This window comes from Calliphora vicina, chromosome 1 (genome assembly GCF_958450345.1).
Source record: "Calliphora vicina chromosome 1, idCalVici1.1, whole genome shotgun sequence".
Taxonomy (NCBI): Eukaryota; Metazoa; Arthropoda; class Insecta; order Diptera; family Calliphoridae; genus Calliphora; species Calliphora vicina.
This window is the reverse complement of record NC_088780.1, coordinates 98543531-98556426: the sequence shown is the minus strand read 5'-3', so window position 1 is coordinate 98556426 and position 12896 is coordinate 98543531. Positions and strand designations below refer to the sequence as shown.

Genomic DNA, 12896 nt, shown 5'->3' with positions numbered 1-12896 from the left:
TAAATATATAACTCGTACTTTTGGACGGAATGGACTCGAATTTTTTTTTACCTAGATAGCTAAATTACTAATAACATACAAAAGATTTCAGAGCAATATCAATTATGATTGCAAAAATAAATGATTTTGAATATAAATATTCAAAAAATAGTTGATTTTTGCTGTTTTTTGAGCGAAAGGTGACTTAACTCTTTTTTTATTAAAAATAAACTTTCTTTAAGAATATATAACAATTTTATGTTTTTCTGCAAGGTATCTTTACGTAGAACATTTTGGTATAAACAAAATGTCCGCTATGCCCTTTTGAAAGTGATCTATTTCTTTATCGAAATTTCAAATTTGGGCCACATGTTCTAAAATCCCAAAGCTGGGATCAGAAAACTAAAAACATCCTTTGAAACCTTGATGTGTTCCCTATTTATCCCTGAATTTTTTTCCAGCTCTGAAGGAAATGTGGACCCTGTGGTCAATATTATAAAAAAATTAATTTTTGGGATTTTCGCTCCAATTTTTAGGAATTAGTTTTTTTTACAGTTTGTTATTTAAAATATAAAAAGTGCAAAATATAATAATCTTTGAAATTGGATGGGAAACAAAAAAAATCCACGTGTTTAAAAATATTACATGTCGAAGGTACCCTACTTTGAGTCCACATAGCGCCGCCCCTGGATTATTTGTAGGGCCCATTTTAAAGCTCCTTGGCTACGATCACGTAAAATTTTATTCCGATCGGACCAGCCGTTTAGAAATGCCAGATTTATTTCCAAACTATTTTGATTCTGCTCCACTGTGCACTGCTTGACCAGCCTCATTTTCGAAGAAGCATAATACTAAATAGCTGGCCAACACTTAAGGTGATTTTCCGAATTGAGCCTTCTATGGGACTTATTGTTCATTGAGAACCGATCATCGCAGTATTTGGTGTGGGGTTTCGATTAATCGATTAAATTTAAAAAAAATCATCCTTTAAATATAGGAGCAGTTTGATACTCGCGATCAGTCTGTCTAGATATCTGCAGTATAAATTTATGTCATTGAAGTTTCTAGTATAACTGTGTTAACACTGCACAATATTGACAGCCTTAAAAGTGGACATAAAAGTAAAAATTGTATATCTTAGTTTGGACTATTGAAAATAAATTCTCTTAAACGTGCCCAGATGTATGTATATGAGGAGCCGCAGAACAAAAGATACTTTTTCAATTTTTTTTTACACATTTATTTTTTGGTATTTTTATAATATTTCTAGAAAAAATCAATTTCACAAAATTTTTAAATTTTAAAAAAAATACCTTTTATTCTGCGGCTCCTCATATAAGCTCTGGTGTCGACGACTTTGCCTTAATAGTTGGTAAAGTACGGTAAGTCATCTCTGAATACTGATTTTGACAAGATACATTTTAATTATTGCTCTCAAAGAGTATAAAAATGTGGTGCTACCTAAATAAAGAATGAAAATTTAAACTCAAAAGTGGTTACATTTAGTTTGGTTTGGTGGTTAAATACGATAATATTTTATCACTGCATTGAAGTATTTTCAATGATTCTTTTTTAATATTTATAAACTTACTGATAAACATTTGTTTACATTAAAATAAAATTGCTTGTTTACATTAAAATTTTAAATCACATTCCAAAAACATTCAACCAACATGAAAGTACTCCTCATTATATTATTCCTACTGGCAGTCCATCATCAGGCATTTTCTGTAACACCAGAAAAATTATTTACCACGCAAAATAATAAAACTTTTTATATTGAACATGAACACAAGGTTAGTGTAAAATTAAATAAGAAACATAAAATATTTATAAAAGTATGCAAAATTTAGTATGACTGGTATGAAGCCTTGGCAAAATGTGCCCGCATGGACATGTCGCTGACAGCCTTCGATTCGAAAGTCAAATGGGACGCTGTAATTTCCATGATAAGAAAACAGTTTGGTAGGTTTCATGGACATTTTAATTATGATTTAAAGGCTTATGTTTTATGCTGCTTTAGGAAAAAATCTAGTTTTATGGATTAGCGGTTATGCAGTTGGTGAACAGCGTCAATTCATGTGGATGACTACGGGTGAAGAATTTACATTTACTAATTGGACTGTTAACAATCCAGATTTTTCTGAAAAAAAGGAATACTGTGTGCAAATTGGTAATGGTCCTTATATGGAATGGAACGATAATACGTGCACTAAGAAATTTGGTTTTATTTGTGAATTTAAAGAACAAAAGTGCCAACTAAACTGTCATGACAGTGCCAAACCAAAGTATCATTTAAGTTTTAATAATTATCAGAAAAGTTAAATAAAAAAAGAACTAAACAATACACATTTTTATTTGATTTCAAGTTGAAAACAAGATTTTATCAGCTTTGATTTGTTTTAATTAAAATATCTTACTGGCAAATATAATTCTTAAATTTTAATTAAATACACTTTCCAACAAATTGAGACTTTTTGATTGGAACAGAACAGCGACCCTATAATTCTGAAAGGGCATGTTGAGTAGATAATTTTTGTAGAATAAACTTATAGTCCTTCTGGCTGATTTTTTTTACAGTTGGTCAAAGTTTTAATTTTTTGATCGAAGGAAGTAGTATACCAACTGAAAAAAATGTTGCAAGTTAATATCTAAGAGAATTCTTATTGTCAAAGTTATATTGTGGAATTTTATGTGGATCATTTTTGTGGAAGATCTTAACCCTCTTGCTCCTCTCCTTAGGGGTCAATTTGACCCTTTTTTCAAGAAAGTCAAAAAAGTCCTTTCAAAAAGGACATTTAAGGATTACAATATTGCACAAAAATGTTTGACGGAAAATTTCAGCACTTAACGCTTTAAAGATGTCAATAAAGCACTTAAATGCTGTTGGACAGTGATGTTATTAACTGTTTACAATTCAGAAATGACCACACATTCTTTGTATAGTAACAATAACTTCTTGTTGGGCGATATGGAACTAAGAATTCGATTTTGCCAAGCGGAAACTCAGACTCAGTTACACTATTCATTAAATTTATCATTAAGGAAATATTCATTTATATTCGCCAATTTTAGGAGTAGGAATGTGCATATTTATGAGGTCATGATTCACCTTTTATACTGCCTTACTGAAAACCGCATAGACAAATGGTTTTTCGATAAGGGCGGATCCATGTTGAAATAAAATAAAACGATAATAAACGATAAAAAATAAAATTAAATTTTTGCTATTTTAATGTATGAAATATGACAAAATGCAAATACCCGATTGGCATACACCTGCGTATTCTGAAAATACCACAAGAAAAAGTATAGCGGAGTCTATTCCCACGATGTAGGTGGTCAATTCGCTTCAAAATTCGCACGACTATAACGTTTAATTGGGAAATCCGCACCAAACAGTATTTTTTCTGGAATTTTATAATTTGCATGCCCGGCAGAGGCTAAAACAACGTGAATCGGTACGCTCATATTGAAATCCCTTCAGTATCAGATTGTAAGTCGGAACAAAATGAAGACATCACAGAAGTTGTAAATTCCAATTGATTAGCTGAACATGATTTCTCACAATAGGTATAAAAAGACAGGATTTAATTTGCTATTTATTCAAAAACCTTGCAGTGTTCCCCGGTAAATTTGTTCGGGTATATTTCGAAAATTTCTTTACATGTTTTCTTCAGAATCGTTGTGATGACCAAATTTTATTTCCAATAGAATGATTCACCTAATTCATAGATTTGTTGGTTCTAAGAATATATATTCAGTTTAAAGAAGAATTACATTTGACTGTCATTAAGACTGATTCGACAGAGCACAGTGGGGCAGAATCAAAATAAATCTGGCATTTCTAAACGGCTGGTCCGATCAGGATAACGTGGGCGTATCCAAGGAGTTTAAGTTGTTACTACAACTGACCCAGGGGCGAGCCTATGGGGACTGAAAATTTTTAAACACGTGCAATTTTTTTGTTTTCCATCCGATTCAAATATTTATATATTTTCGGTTAGGTTTCGACTTAATTCTTTTTTTTAAATAAACTTTCTTTAAGAACATATAACAATTTTATATTTTTCGGAATGTGACCTATTTTTTTTATCAAAATTTCAACTTTGGGCCACATGTTCTAAAATCCCAAAGCTGGGATCAGTAAACGAAAAAACAGCTTTTGAAACAGTGATGTGTTCCCTATTTATCCCCAATGTATATTCTCAGCCCCGAAGGAAATGTGGACCCTATGGGCAAAATTGTAAAAAATACCATTTTAGGGATTTTTACTCCAATTTTTAGGAATTGCGGGATTCCCTTTGACTTTTTGACAATTTTTGTTTACACTTTGTTATTTAGGATGACAAGTTTAAAAAACGTTGTTAATAAATAAAGATTTTATTAGATATTAAATATTTATAGAGTTTCTAAAACATAAATCTGTATCAAAATTTTAATAGGCCTATTCAATTGCCAATCCCGATTGCAAATATTAGGAACATTTATTCCGAAACATTTTTTTTTTTAGATATGTTAATTTTTGGTTTTACAAAAAGAATTTCAAGTCAATATCTCAATAAGATTCAAAAATATGCCACTTTAAAACTCCGTCCTTCAAAAATATTGCACTTTTTCATACCAAAAAATTTGTAGAATTTTATGTTTATTTTAATAAAAAAATGAGTTAAATCACCTTTCCGGCCAAAAAACAGCAAAAGTCAACTATTTGTTGAATATTTAAATTGAAAATCGTTTATTTTTGGATTCGTAATTGATATTGCTCTGAAATCTCTTGCATGCATATTATACATGTCGAAGGTACCCTACTTTGTGCCCCCATATCGCCCTGAATCAGTTGTAGGGCCCATTTTAATGCTCCTTGGCTACGCCCACGTAAAATCTTATCCCGAACGGACCAGCCGTTTATGAAATGACAGATTTCCAAGAAAATTTGATTTGCCCTACTGTGCAGTGTTTTATCTGTGTGACAAAAACAGGAAAATGTTTGAAAACAGGCAAATTTGGATTGAAATTTTAAATTCTTAGAGGAATTATTAAGGCGCTTAAAGATAAGGTTCTTAGTAATCATAATATTATATCTATAAATCAGTTTTCTCTGTGTACATTCTGAATTGAAATGGTTCGATTTCGAAATTAATAACGCATTTTCCAGATTTAACCTAGCAAATGTTTTTCTTCAATTTTGTGATTTGAAATGTTGTCTGCTACCGGATTGAAACAAATAAATGATAAAATAAAAACGTTAAAGGCGATATAAACATTTTTGAAGTATGTACTAGAGCCCTGCATGAGTGACTTAAATAATATTTTAAAACATTTATGTGCTGTTTTTCTATAGCGAACGAGTACTTTGAGTGGAAATTTAATATGTGTTTTGTTATTGTAACAAAAACAAAATACATGTAAAACGTCCACTCAAAACGCTCATTTGCTATAGAAAAACAGCACATTAATTTTTTTCAAGCACTGTTTTTGACTCACTCATTGTTTTTTGAATGAATATAATAATTTATTCAAAACAAAAACGTATTTGACAAAAATTTCAAATAAAGCAAAATACATGAATGTAAAGAGCATAGAGAATAGACATAGAGCGGAAACTCTCCTGTCAAAGACCTAACTCAGTTGTCAAAAACCTAAGTGGTGAGAATGTATTAGTAGAAAAAACTATGTGAAACAAAAACAACGCTCCTATGTGTGATTATTTTGAGTAATTTTTTTGTTTGAGTTTTTTTCTAGTTTCCGCTCTATGTTCTCTATGGTAAAGAGTATAGCATTATATGAGTATTGAGAGTGTTTCAAATCGAGTGCTTTATTATGTGATTTAATTATAATGAAATTCTTTGAACGAATTACTATTCTTATGAATTTTTATAGCGAGATTACAAATAAAACGCATTATTGATTACATGTATATTTTATTAATCTAACTCATGTAATAATTATATTTAAATGTTATTTAGAGATAAATATAAATATAAAATATAAGGACCACAAGAAGAGAGCATCTACTTGTTTTCAGCGCATTTCTTTAGAAGGCTGTTTACATAAATGTAGACCAAATGAATTGTTGGAGGGAGAGAAATACCCTCTAGTATCTTCGAGGCTTCTTCTAAGGGTCGAATTATGTCGAAAACAGCAGTTATATTTCTTAAATCAATATTCTGTATACGATGGATTTCATGTTTTTTTATTAATTAAAGCAAATATAATTATTTTTCTTTTGGCATTTAAAACTCGATTCACTCGATTCACTCGATTCAGAATATTTATTTTGTATTCTTTTTATATCGATTTGAATGTAGACGTACACATACATAATAATACTCGCAATGAATGAGTAGAACAAACATTTGAAATTCATACGTATTTTTGATTTTAATAATTCAAATTTTGAATTATTAAAATCAAAAATACGTACACTTTGTAAATAATATTCAAAACAACAAATGAGTTGAGTGCAAAGCAATGGATTACTCATTGTGTGTGACAAATAGAGTCACCCATGCAGGGCTCTAGTATGTACACACAAATTAGAACACCACCAGGGCCACATTTTTCAGTTTTATAATATGAACAATTCATTTGAGTCGACACATGCATTGATTTAGCTCTTTATTTTAACATGAAGAGGAAAAAAAGACAACAATCATATCACAAATATCCGAATCATTTGAAGATTCTATGCCACCGAATTTCAACATGACAGGATAACCGGAAACTCTATGTTACGAATTTAAATTTATTTTGACTGATTTATTAAAATATACCACAGTATCTGGCGGGAATCGAACCCGCAACCCACCGAATTATACTCTACTAACTAGTTTAAAGGGGTATTCTCAATATTTTATTTGGGTAGTTTCGTTGGTTAATGTTCAAGTCAATGATGTATGCTGTTGCATTAACATTTTTGCCAAGTGTGATTTCTCGAACAGTATTTTTTCAAGAAAAATAAGTATAGCTTTTAAATATTGTTTATTTTGTTTAATTTTATTTATTTTTGCTTTTGCAGCATTTCGCAAAAAACAACAACTTAAACTTTTTGATAATTATTTATTATAATATTCTGGTTTTTATATTTCTTATCGTCCACATAGTCGCTACATTCTTGTGGTTTGAACTCACAAATGAAACCAAATTTTTTCGTACATTTATTATCGTTCCAACCCATATTGGCATGCCAACCAATTTGCACACAATACTCCTCACTATTATAAAAATCTGGATTCGAAGCATACCAATAAGTATAAGTAAATTCTTCGCCCGTTGCAATCCAAGTGAACTGGCGATTTGTACCAATAGCATAGCCACCAACCCAAAGAATAACATTTTTTCCTACAAGTAAAAATAGGGAATTGAAAATTAAGCTGAAATCAAACAATATATTTTTTTTTTGATTAATTTCCAACATACCAAAGGCCTTCTTAACAACTTGATTGATATCTTCCGATTTGATTTTGGAATCAATTGTTAATAAAGTCATGTTTATGCGTGCACATTTGGTTAAAGATTCAAACCAATCATACTGAAGTAAATAAAATTATTTATCTTTTACATTAGTTTTAGGTTCATATTTGTCTCACCTTGTATTCATTTTCAATGTAATAATACTGTTTACCATCAGATGTATACAATTTTTCCCGTGTAATCGAGCACACTTGTTCCAGTGTCAAGAGTAATAAAATGATTTTAGAAAGTCTTAAAATTAGCATATTGAATATGTGAATAACTGAACGCTAATGATATCCATACTTGTTTTACACTTCATTATATATGTTGGAAAAAATATTATAGGGGAAGTACGGGATATAAAATATTAGGAGAGTCCAAACAGTATGTGTGTAATAAATTTAACCGCAATAAAACTATTCAAAGACATAAACTAAAGTATAATGATTAACATTATGTTTCATTGGCAAATTACACTAATTCTATTAAATTTTTTTTCGATTTGATCCCAAGTTGACCAAAAAGGTCTTCAAGGAACAGGGCCCATTTTGAAAAAAAGTCAAAAAAGTTTTTGAATTCGGAAAAAAGATTGAACACATAGCTATCTGAACTATTTGGGACACATTTTGCTAAGAACAATAGGTAATAAGTTACATGGATGAGAAAAAACACCTGATTGGCAAAAATGTAAAATTTTGACCCCCTCTAACTCAGGGAGTTCTTCACCGATATTGTTGAAAAATTGTGTCTGAATTACTATATGGTGCAGATTCCATCCTGATCGTAAGACTTGACATGAAATCCCCCATAGATCAAAAAGACTTTTAATCAATGGATTGATAACTTTGAGTATAACTTTTTATAATGATCAGATAATTGAAAATAACTTTCTCTATTCTATTTAAAATTTTATCGCAAATATAACCAATATCTTAGGTGGACCTTTGAAGGATCCGTTACATCAAGAAAACCACACAAAATCTGTAAAAAACAAGTAAGAAAGTATGGTCGGTCAAGCCCGACCATATAATACCCTACACTAAGTAAAAGAGCAAAAACATTTTTCTTTTAAAATTTCAATAATTTATATTTTTGAGTGATTTTCGGAAGTGGGCCTAATATGGGAGCTATGACCAATTATGGACCGATCACCATGAAATTAGGTCCTGTGATTTATATCTATATTAAAAGTAACTATGTTGAATTGTGTAACTATGTTGTGTAACATTTTTAAGCGAATTATCCACGTTAAAGTGATTTTCGGAAGCGGGTGTATATTAGGGTATTCATTCGACTAATGATCGTTCGATTAATCGAATAATTTCTTGCGAGTAATTATTCGAACAATTTAAAAATGGCCATTTTCGAATAACGAATAATTCGAACAATTTTATGTAGAATAATCGAATAAATGCTCATATATATTTAAATTTATTAAATTGCTTAAAATTTTTCATAATTCCAAATTTAAATAAGTAATAATGACTCAAAAAAATTATATTGTTTCTGAAATTCGACAAATAACTAAAGACAAAGGGACTTTCGATCACTGTAGATGAGTGTTACTATAGCTCCTTCTATAAATATATAAATAATTAAGCAAGAAGTTACAATTCTAGAAACAAATCTTTCAAAATTTTTAACTTAGGACTTGAACCAATGAAAATAAAAGGTACGGAATATTAGAAGAATCGCAATTAATAATCAAAATATTAACTTAGATTAAAGTGGAGTTGAATGTGATGGAGAATGTGAATTTGAAACGGTCGTCGAAAGTGATATTAAGGATGACATTTATAATGATTACATTGAAATAGATGAAGGCCATGATCTTAAAATATATTTATATAAGTGATGTTATTAACCGCGTACGTAAGTGTTGCAAAATATTTAATAAATTGAATGATAAACACAAATATTGCAAACTAACGTTTTGCTGCAAGTAAAGCGTGGAGTTCGTCTTATACATGATTTTGAATATCGTTGAACATCTCTGTTTAACATGGTAATAAACTTTTTGCGTATTTGTAAATGCGTCGATCATGCAGTGCCTGACTTCAAATTAGCCACGTTGTCTGACAATGATATCAAACTTTGGACAGATTTCCTTTATTGTGTAATTCACCAAGACCATTTTATTAAACAAAGATTCGGCAACGTTGATAGAGCTTGATGTATAATACAATTTGTTATAAATAATTTAGATAAAGTGAATAATTAATTTACTAAAGAATTAGTTACTCAATTTAAAACCCGAATTAATGAACGACATAAAAAGTTCTTAACACGTTTATATTGTATTTGAATTTAGGATCATGTCCAACTACCTGAAATTTTTTAAAGCATAGCTCCAAAACGGAAACTAAAGGGTTTGCTAATTTGTTTTATACATTGTTCGGGAGTTAATCTGATCAGAATATTTCTGTTGAAAATTTAGTGATGGACTTTGTTTTCGAATGTTTTTTAATATTATCAATACTTGAATTGTTAACTTTAATGTTATTTTTGTTTTTCTTAACATTAAATAATTAAAAAATCGACATCAAAACTTCATTCATTACTTTTTCAAAAAAAAAAATAAATTATTCTAATAATTCGATTAATTTTAAACGTGTGATCGATTTATTCGAACAAGTTAAAATCTCTTATTCGAATTATTCGTTTTATTCGAACAAGAGAAAAATCGAATAATTCGAATACCCTAGTGTATATGGGAGCTATGACTAATTATGTACCGATTGTAACAAAATTTGGTGACATGAATTTTGTATATATAAAACTTATTTGGAGCGAAATTTGTGGAGATACATATATAAATTAAACATTTATGACCGATAAAGTCCAATTTCGGAAGGACTTTGTATGGGGGCTAGGTGAAATAATGGACCGATTTCAGCCAGTTTCAATAGGCTTGGTCCTTGGGCCGAAAAAATAATATGTACCAAATTTGATCGAAATATCTTCAAAATTGCGACCTGTACTCTGCGCACAAGGTTTACATGGACAGCCAGCCAGCCAGCCGACTAGACGGACGGACGGACATCGCTTAATCGACTCAGAAAGTGATTCTAAGTCGATTGGTATACTTTAAGGTGGGTGTTAGATTATTATTTTTGGGCGTTACAAACATCTGCACAAACGCATAATACCCTCCCCACTATGGTGGTGTAGGGTATAAATATTATACCTTACACCACCATAGTGGGGAGGGTATATTGGGTTAGTGCTGATGTTTGTAACATACCTAAATATTGTCCAAACACCCACCTTAAAGAATACCAATCTGCTAAGGATCACTTTCCGTCTGTTCGTCCATGTAAACCTTGTAATCAAACTACAGGTCGCAATTTGAAAGATAATTCGATAATTTGGTACAAGCTCTTCTATTACCCCAAGGACGAAGCCTATTGAATTTGGTAAGAATCGGTTCATTATTTCTCCTAGTCCCATACGATTTAAACTCTCTTAATGAGTGTAGATTTCTTAAAAATGTTGGTATTTTAATAAAATTCAACACAAATAGGTTTCATATATACAGAAGTCATGCCACCTAATTTTATTGCGATTGGTCCATAATTATATTGGTGTAGGGTATCATATGGTCGTTCTTGACCGATTATACTTTCTTACTTGTTAAATTTATGAAAGGTTTATAAAACAAATGTCCTTTAACTCTCTAACCCGCAAGAGTGCCTCAAGGCATGCATTACAAAACACAATTATCTAAAAAAGTAATCATAATTAATTTTTTTTTTAAATTTAAATAATTGGGATTAATTCTATCTAGGGCATTCTTAAATCAATCCTATTTTTGGATTATATCAAGTATGAAGTATGCTTAAATCAAGTTTAGAATTCTTGTAACAAGGTCCTTTTAAGATTAATTCAATCCGTACTTGAATCAAGTATTTTGTACTCGGTTTAAGAAAATCCGTACTTACCCTACTATTGACACCGCACCGGATTGATTTAAGTACGGATTACTAAATTTTTTTATGAGTGTATGACTTTAGTTTCAACTTTGTTAACATTTCCCTCGAAGGTCGAAATGCATTCTGACTTTTAGTTTTTGTTCTGTCAGCTATTTTGTGAGTGATGTCATAATTTTAGCACCTAAAATTTTGTGTGTGATTTTTTTAAATCTAACTTTTAGTCGCCCGATCTATTCGAGATATTTTTTATTAGTTCTTTCTTATTAATTATTGTTTTTTACACCTAAACCGGCAACAATGCCCTGAGGAACTCTTCACCTTTTTGCACATGGTTCCTAAACTTAATTTGCAAATTAGTTTCTTTCTGATGGCTGTTTTGAGTTTATTGGGTCAGAATTAAACTAAAAAAAATTTTTCGACAATTTTTTTTAGCTTTTTAAAGTTTTCGGGTTAGAGGGTTAATTAATTTTTAATACTTTTAAAAAAATTTCAAACTTTTTTGAAGCAAAATGTTTTGTAAAAAAATATCCAATTGCCAGTTTCTCGATGTCCAAATAAGATAGAAGTTATTGTTATATCAAATACGACAAACAACTTTTTTGACGAGTCAATATATTGCCCATTTGGCGACAAAAAATAAAATTATTATTAGAAATTGTAATAAAATGCCTATAACTATGCATTTTAAAGTAAAACATAACAAAATATGTTAAAATATGCACTATTTGTTAGATACCATTTTACAGTAAAAAAAATTATTCGGATAAATAATTAATCAACATGGTATGTGGAAGTTCGTTATCAGGAACAAAATACGAGTATGTTGGTAAGTATTAATAATTTTTTAATATACTCAGATGCAAAACTTTTTACCTGTTCAATAAATTTTATTTATTTTAAACACATAAGTTAGCTATTAGCAATTACTACACATTTGTAAAAAATTTCGGTTTTCTAGGTTTCTTCGTTTTAATTGTTTTTATTACATTTTTTTTCTGTTGGACCAATTTTCAATACCAAACATTTTTGGTATGTCCCTAGGTCCTTTTCTCTAGGCCTTATAATGCCACCAACAGACAGATGGACTGACGTAGTTAGATCTTCTTCGAATTTTATAGGGGCCCATTTAGTTAATATTATTTTAACTACATCTACTCAACACTTTTTCAAAATAATAAATATGTGGCTACTCTAATCAAAAACATGAAGAAAACCCCCCCCCAATATGTGGTTAATCCTTATCAAAGTTCTAGTTTTATATGTAATCAGCCATGTGCCAAGTTTTAAACGAATGTGGTTAGATTCCATGCATATTTATTCGTGACGTTTTGAATTTGCTTCTCCAACTTTTGTACGATAATACGAAAACAATTTAAACTCATGATTATATCAAAAACATTATAAAACTAAAATATTCTAAGAGTCGTAATACAGATCTGGATGAAAGATAACTCAAGCATCATTATCGCTGAATTAGGGCGTACTTTTTGTTCTGCCTTTAGCTTTTTGGTTAAAGTTTTTGGGTTT

At 30.2% G+C, this 12896-nt stretch overlaps 2 protein-coding genes across 2 annotated transcripts; one reads left to right on the top strand and one right to left on the bottom strand.

The window, feature by feature from the left end:
* The first annotated feature begins 1647 nt into the window (after positions 1–1647).
* Positions 1648–2411, top strand: LOC135958668 (lectin subunit alpha-like). Its single transcript, XM_065509594.1, has 3 exons — positions 1648–1775; positions 1833–1944; positions 2003–2411. Exons 1-3 carry the CDS (start codon positions 1653–1655, stop codon positions 2302–2304), a joined length of 537 nt encoding a protein of 178 aa, XP_065365666.1. The 5' UTR covers positions 1648–1652; the 3' UTR covers positions 2305–2411.
* Positions 2412–6950: 4539 nt separating this feature from the next.
* Positions 6951–7712, bottom strand: LOC135958461 (lectin subunit alpha-like). Its single transcript, XM_065509397.1, has 3 exons — positions 7572–7712; positions 7402–7513; positions 6951–7323 (listed from the first exon to the last, which is right to left on the bottom strand). Exons 1-3 carry the CDS (start codon positions 7698–7700, stop codon positions 7022–7024), a joined length of 543 nt encoding a protein of 180 aa, XP_065365469.1. The 5' UTR covers positions 7701–7712; the 3' UTR covers positions 6951–7021.
* Positions 7713–12896: the final 5184 nt, after the last annotated feature.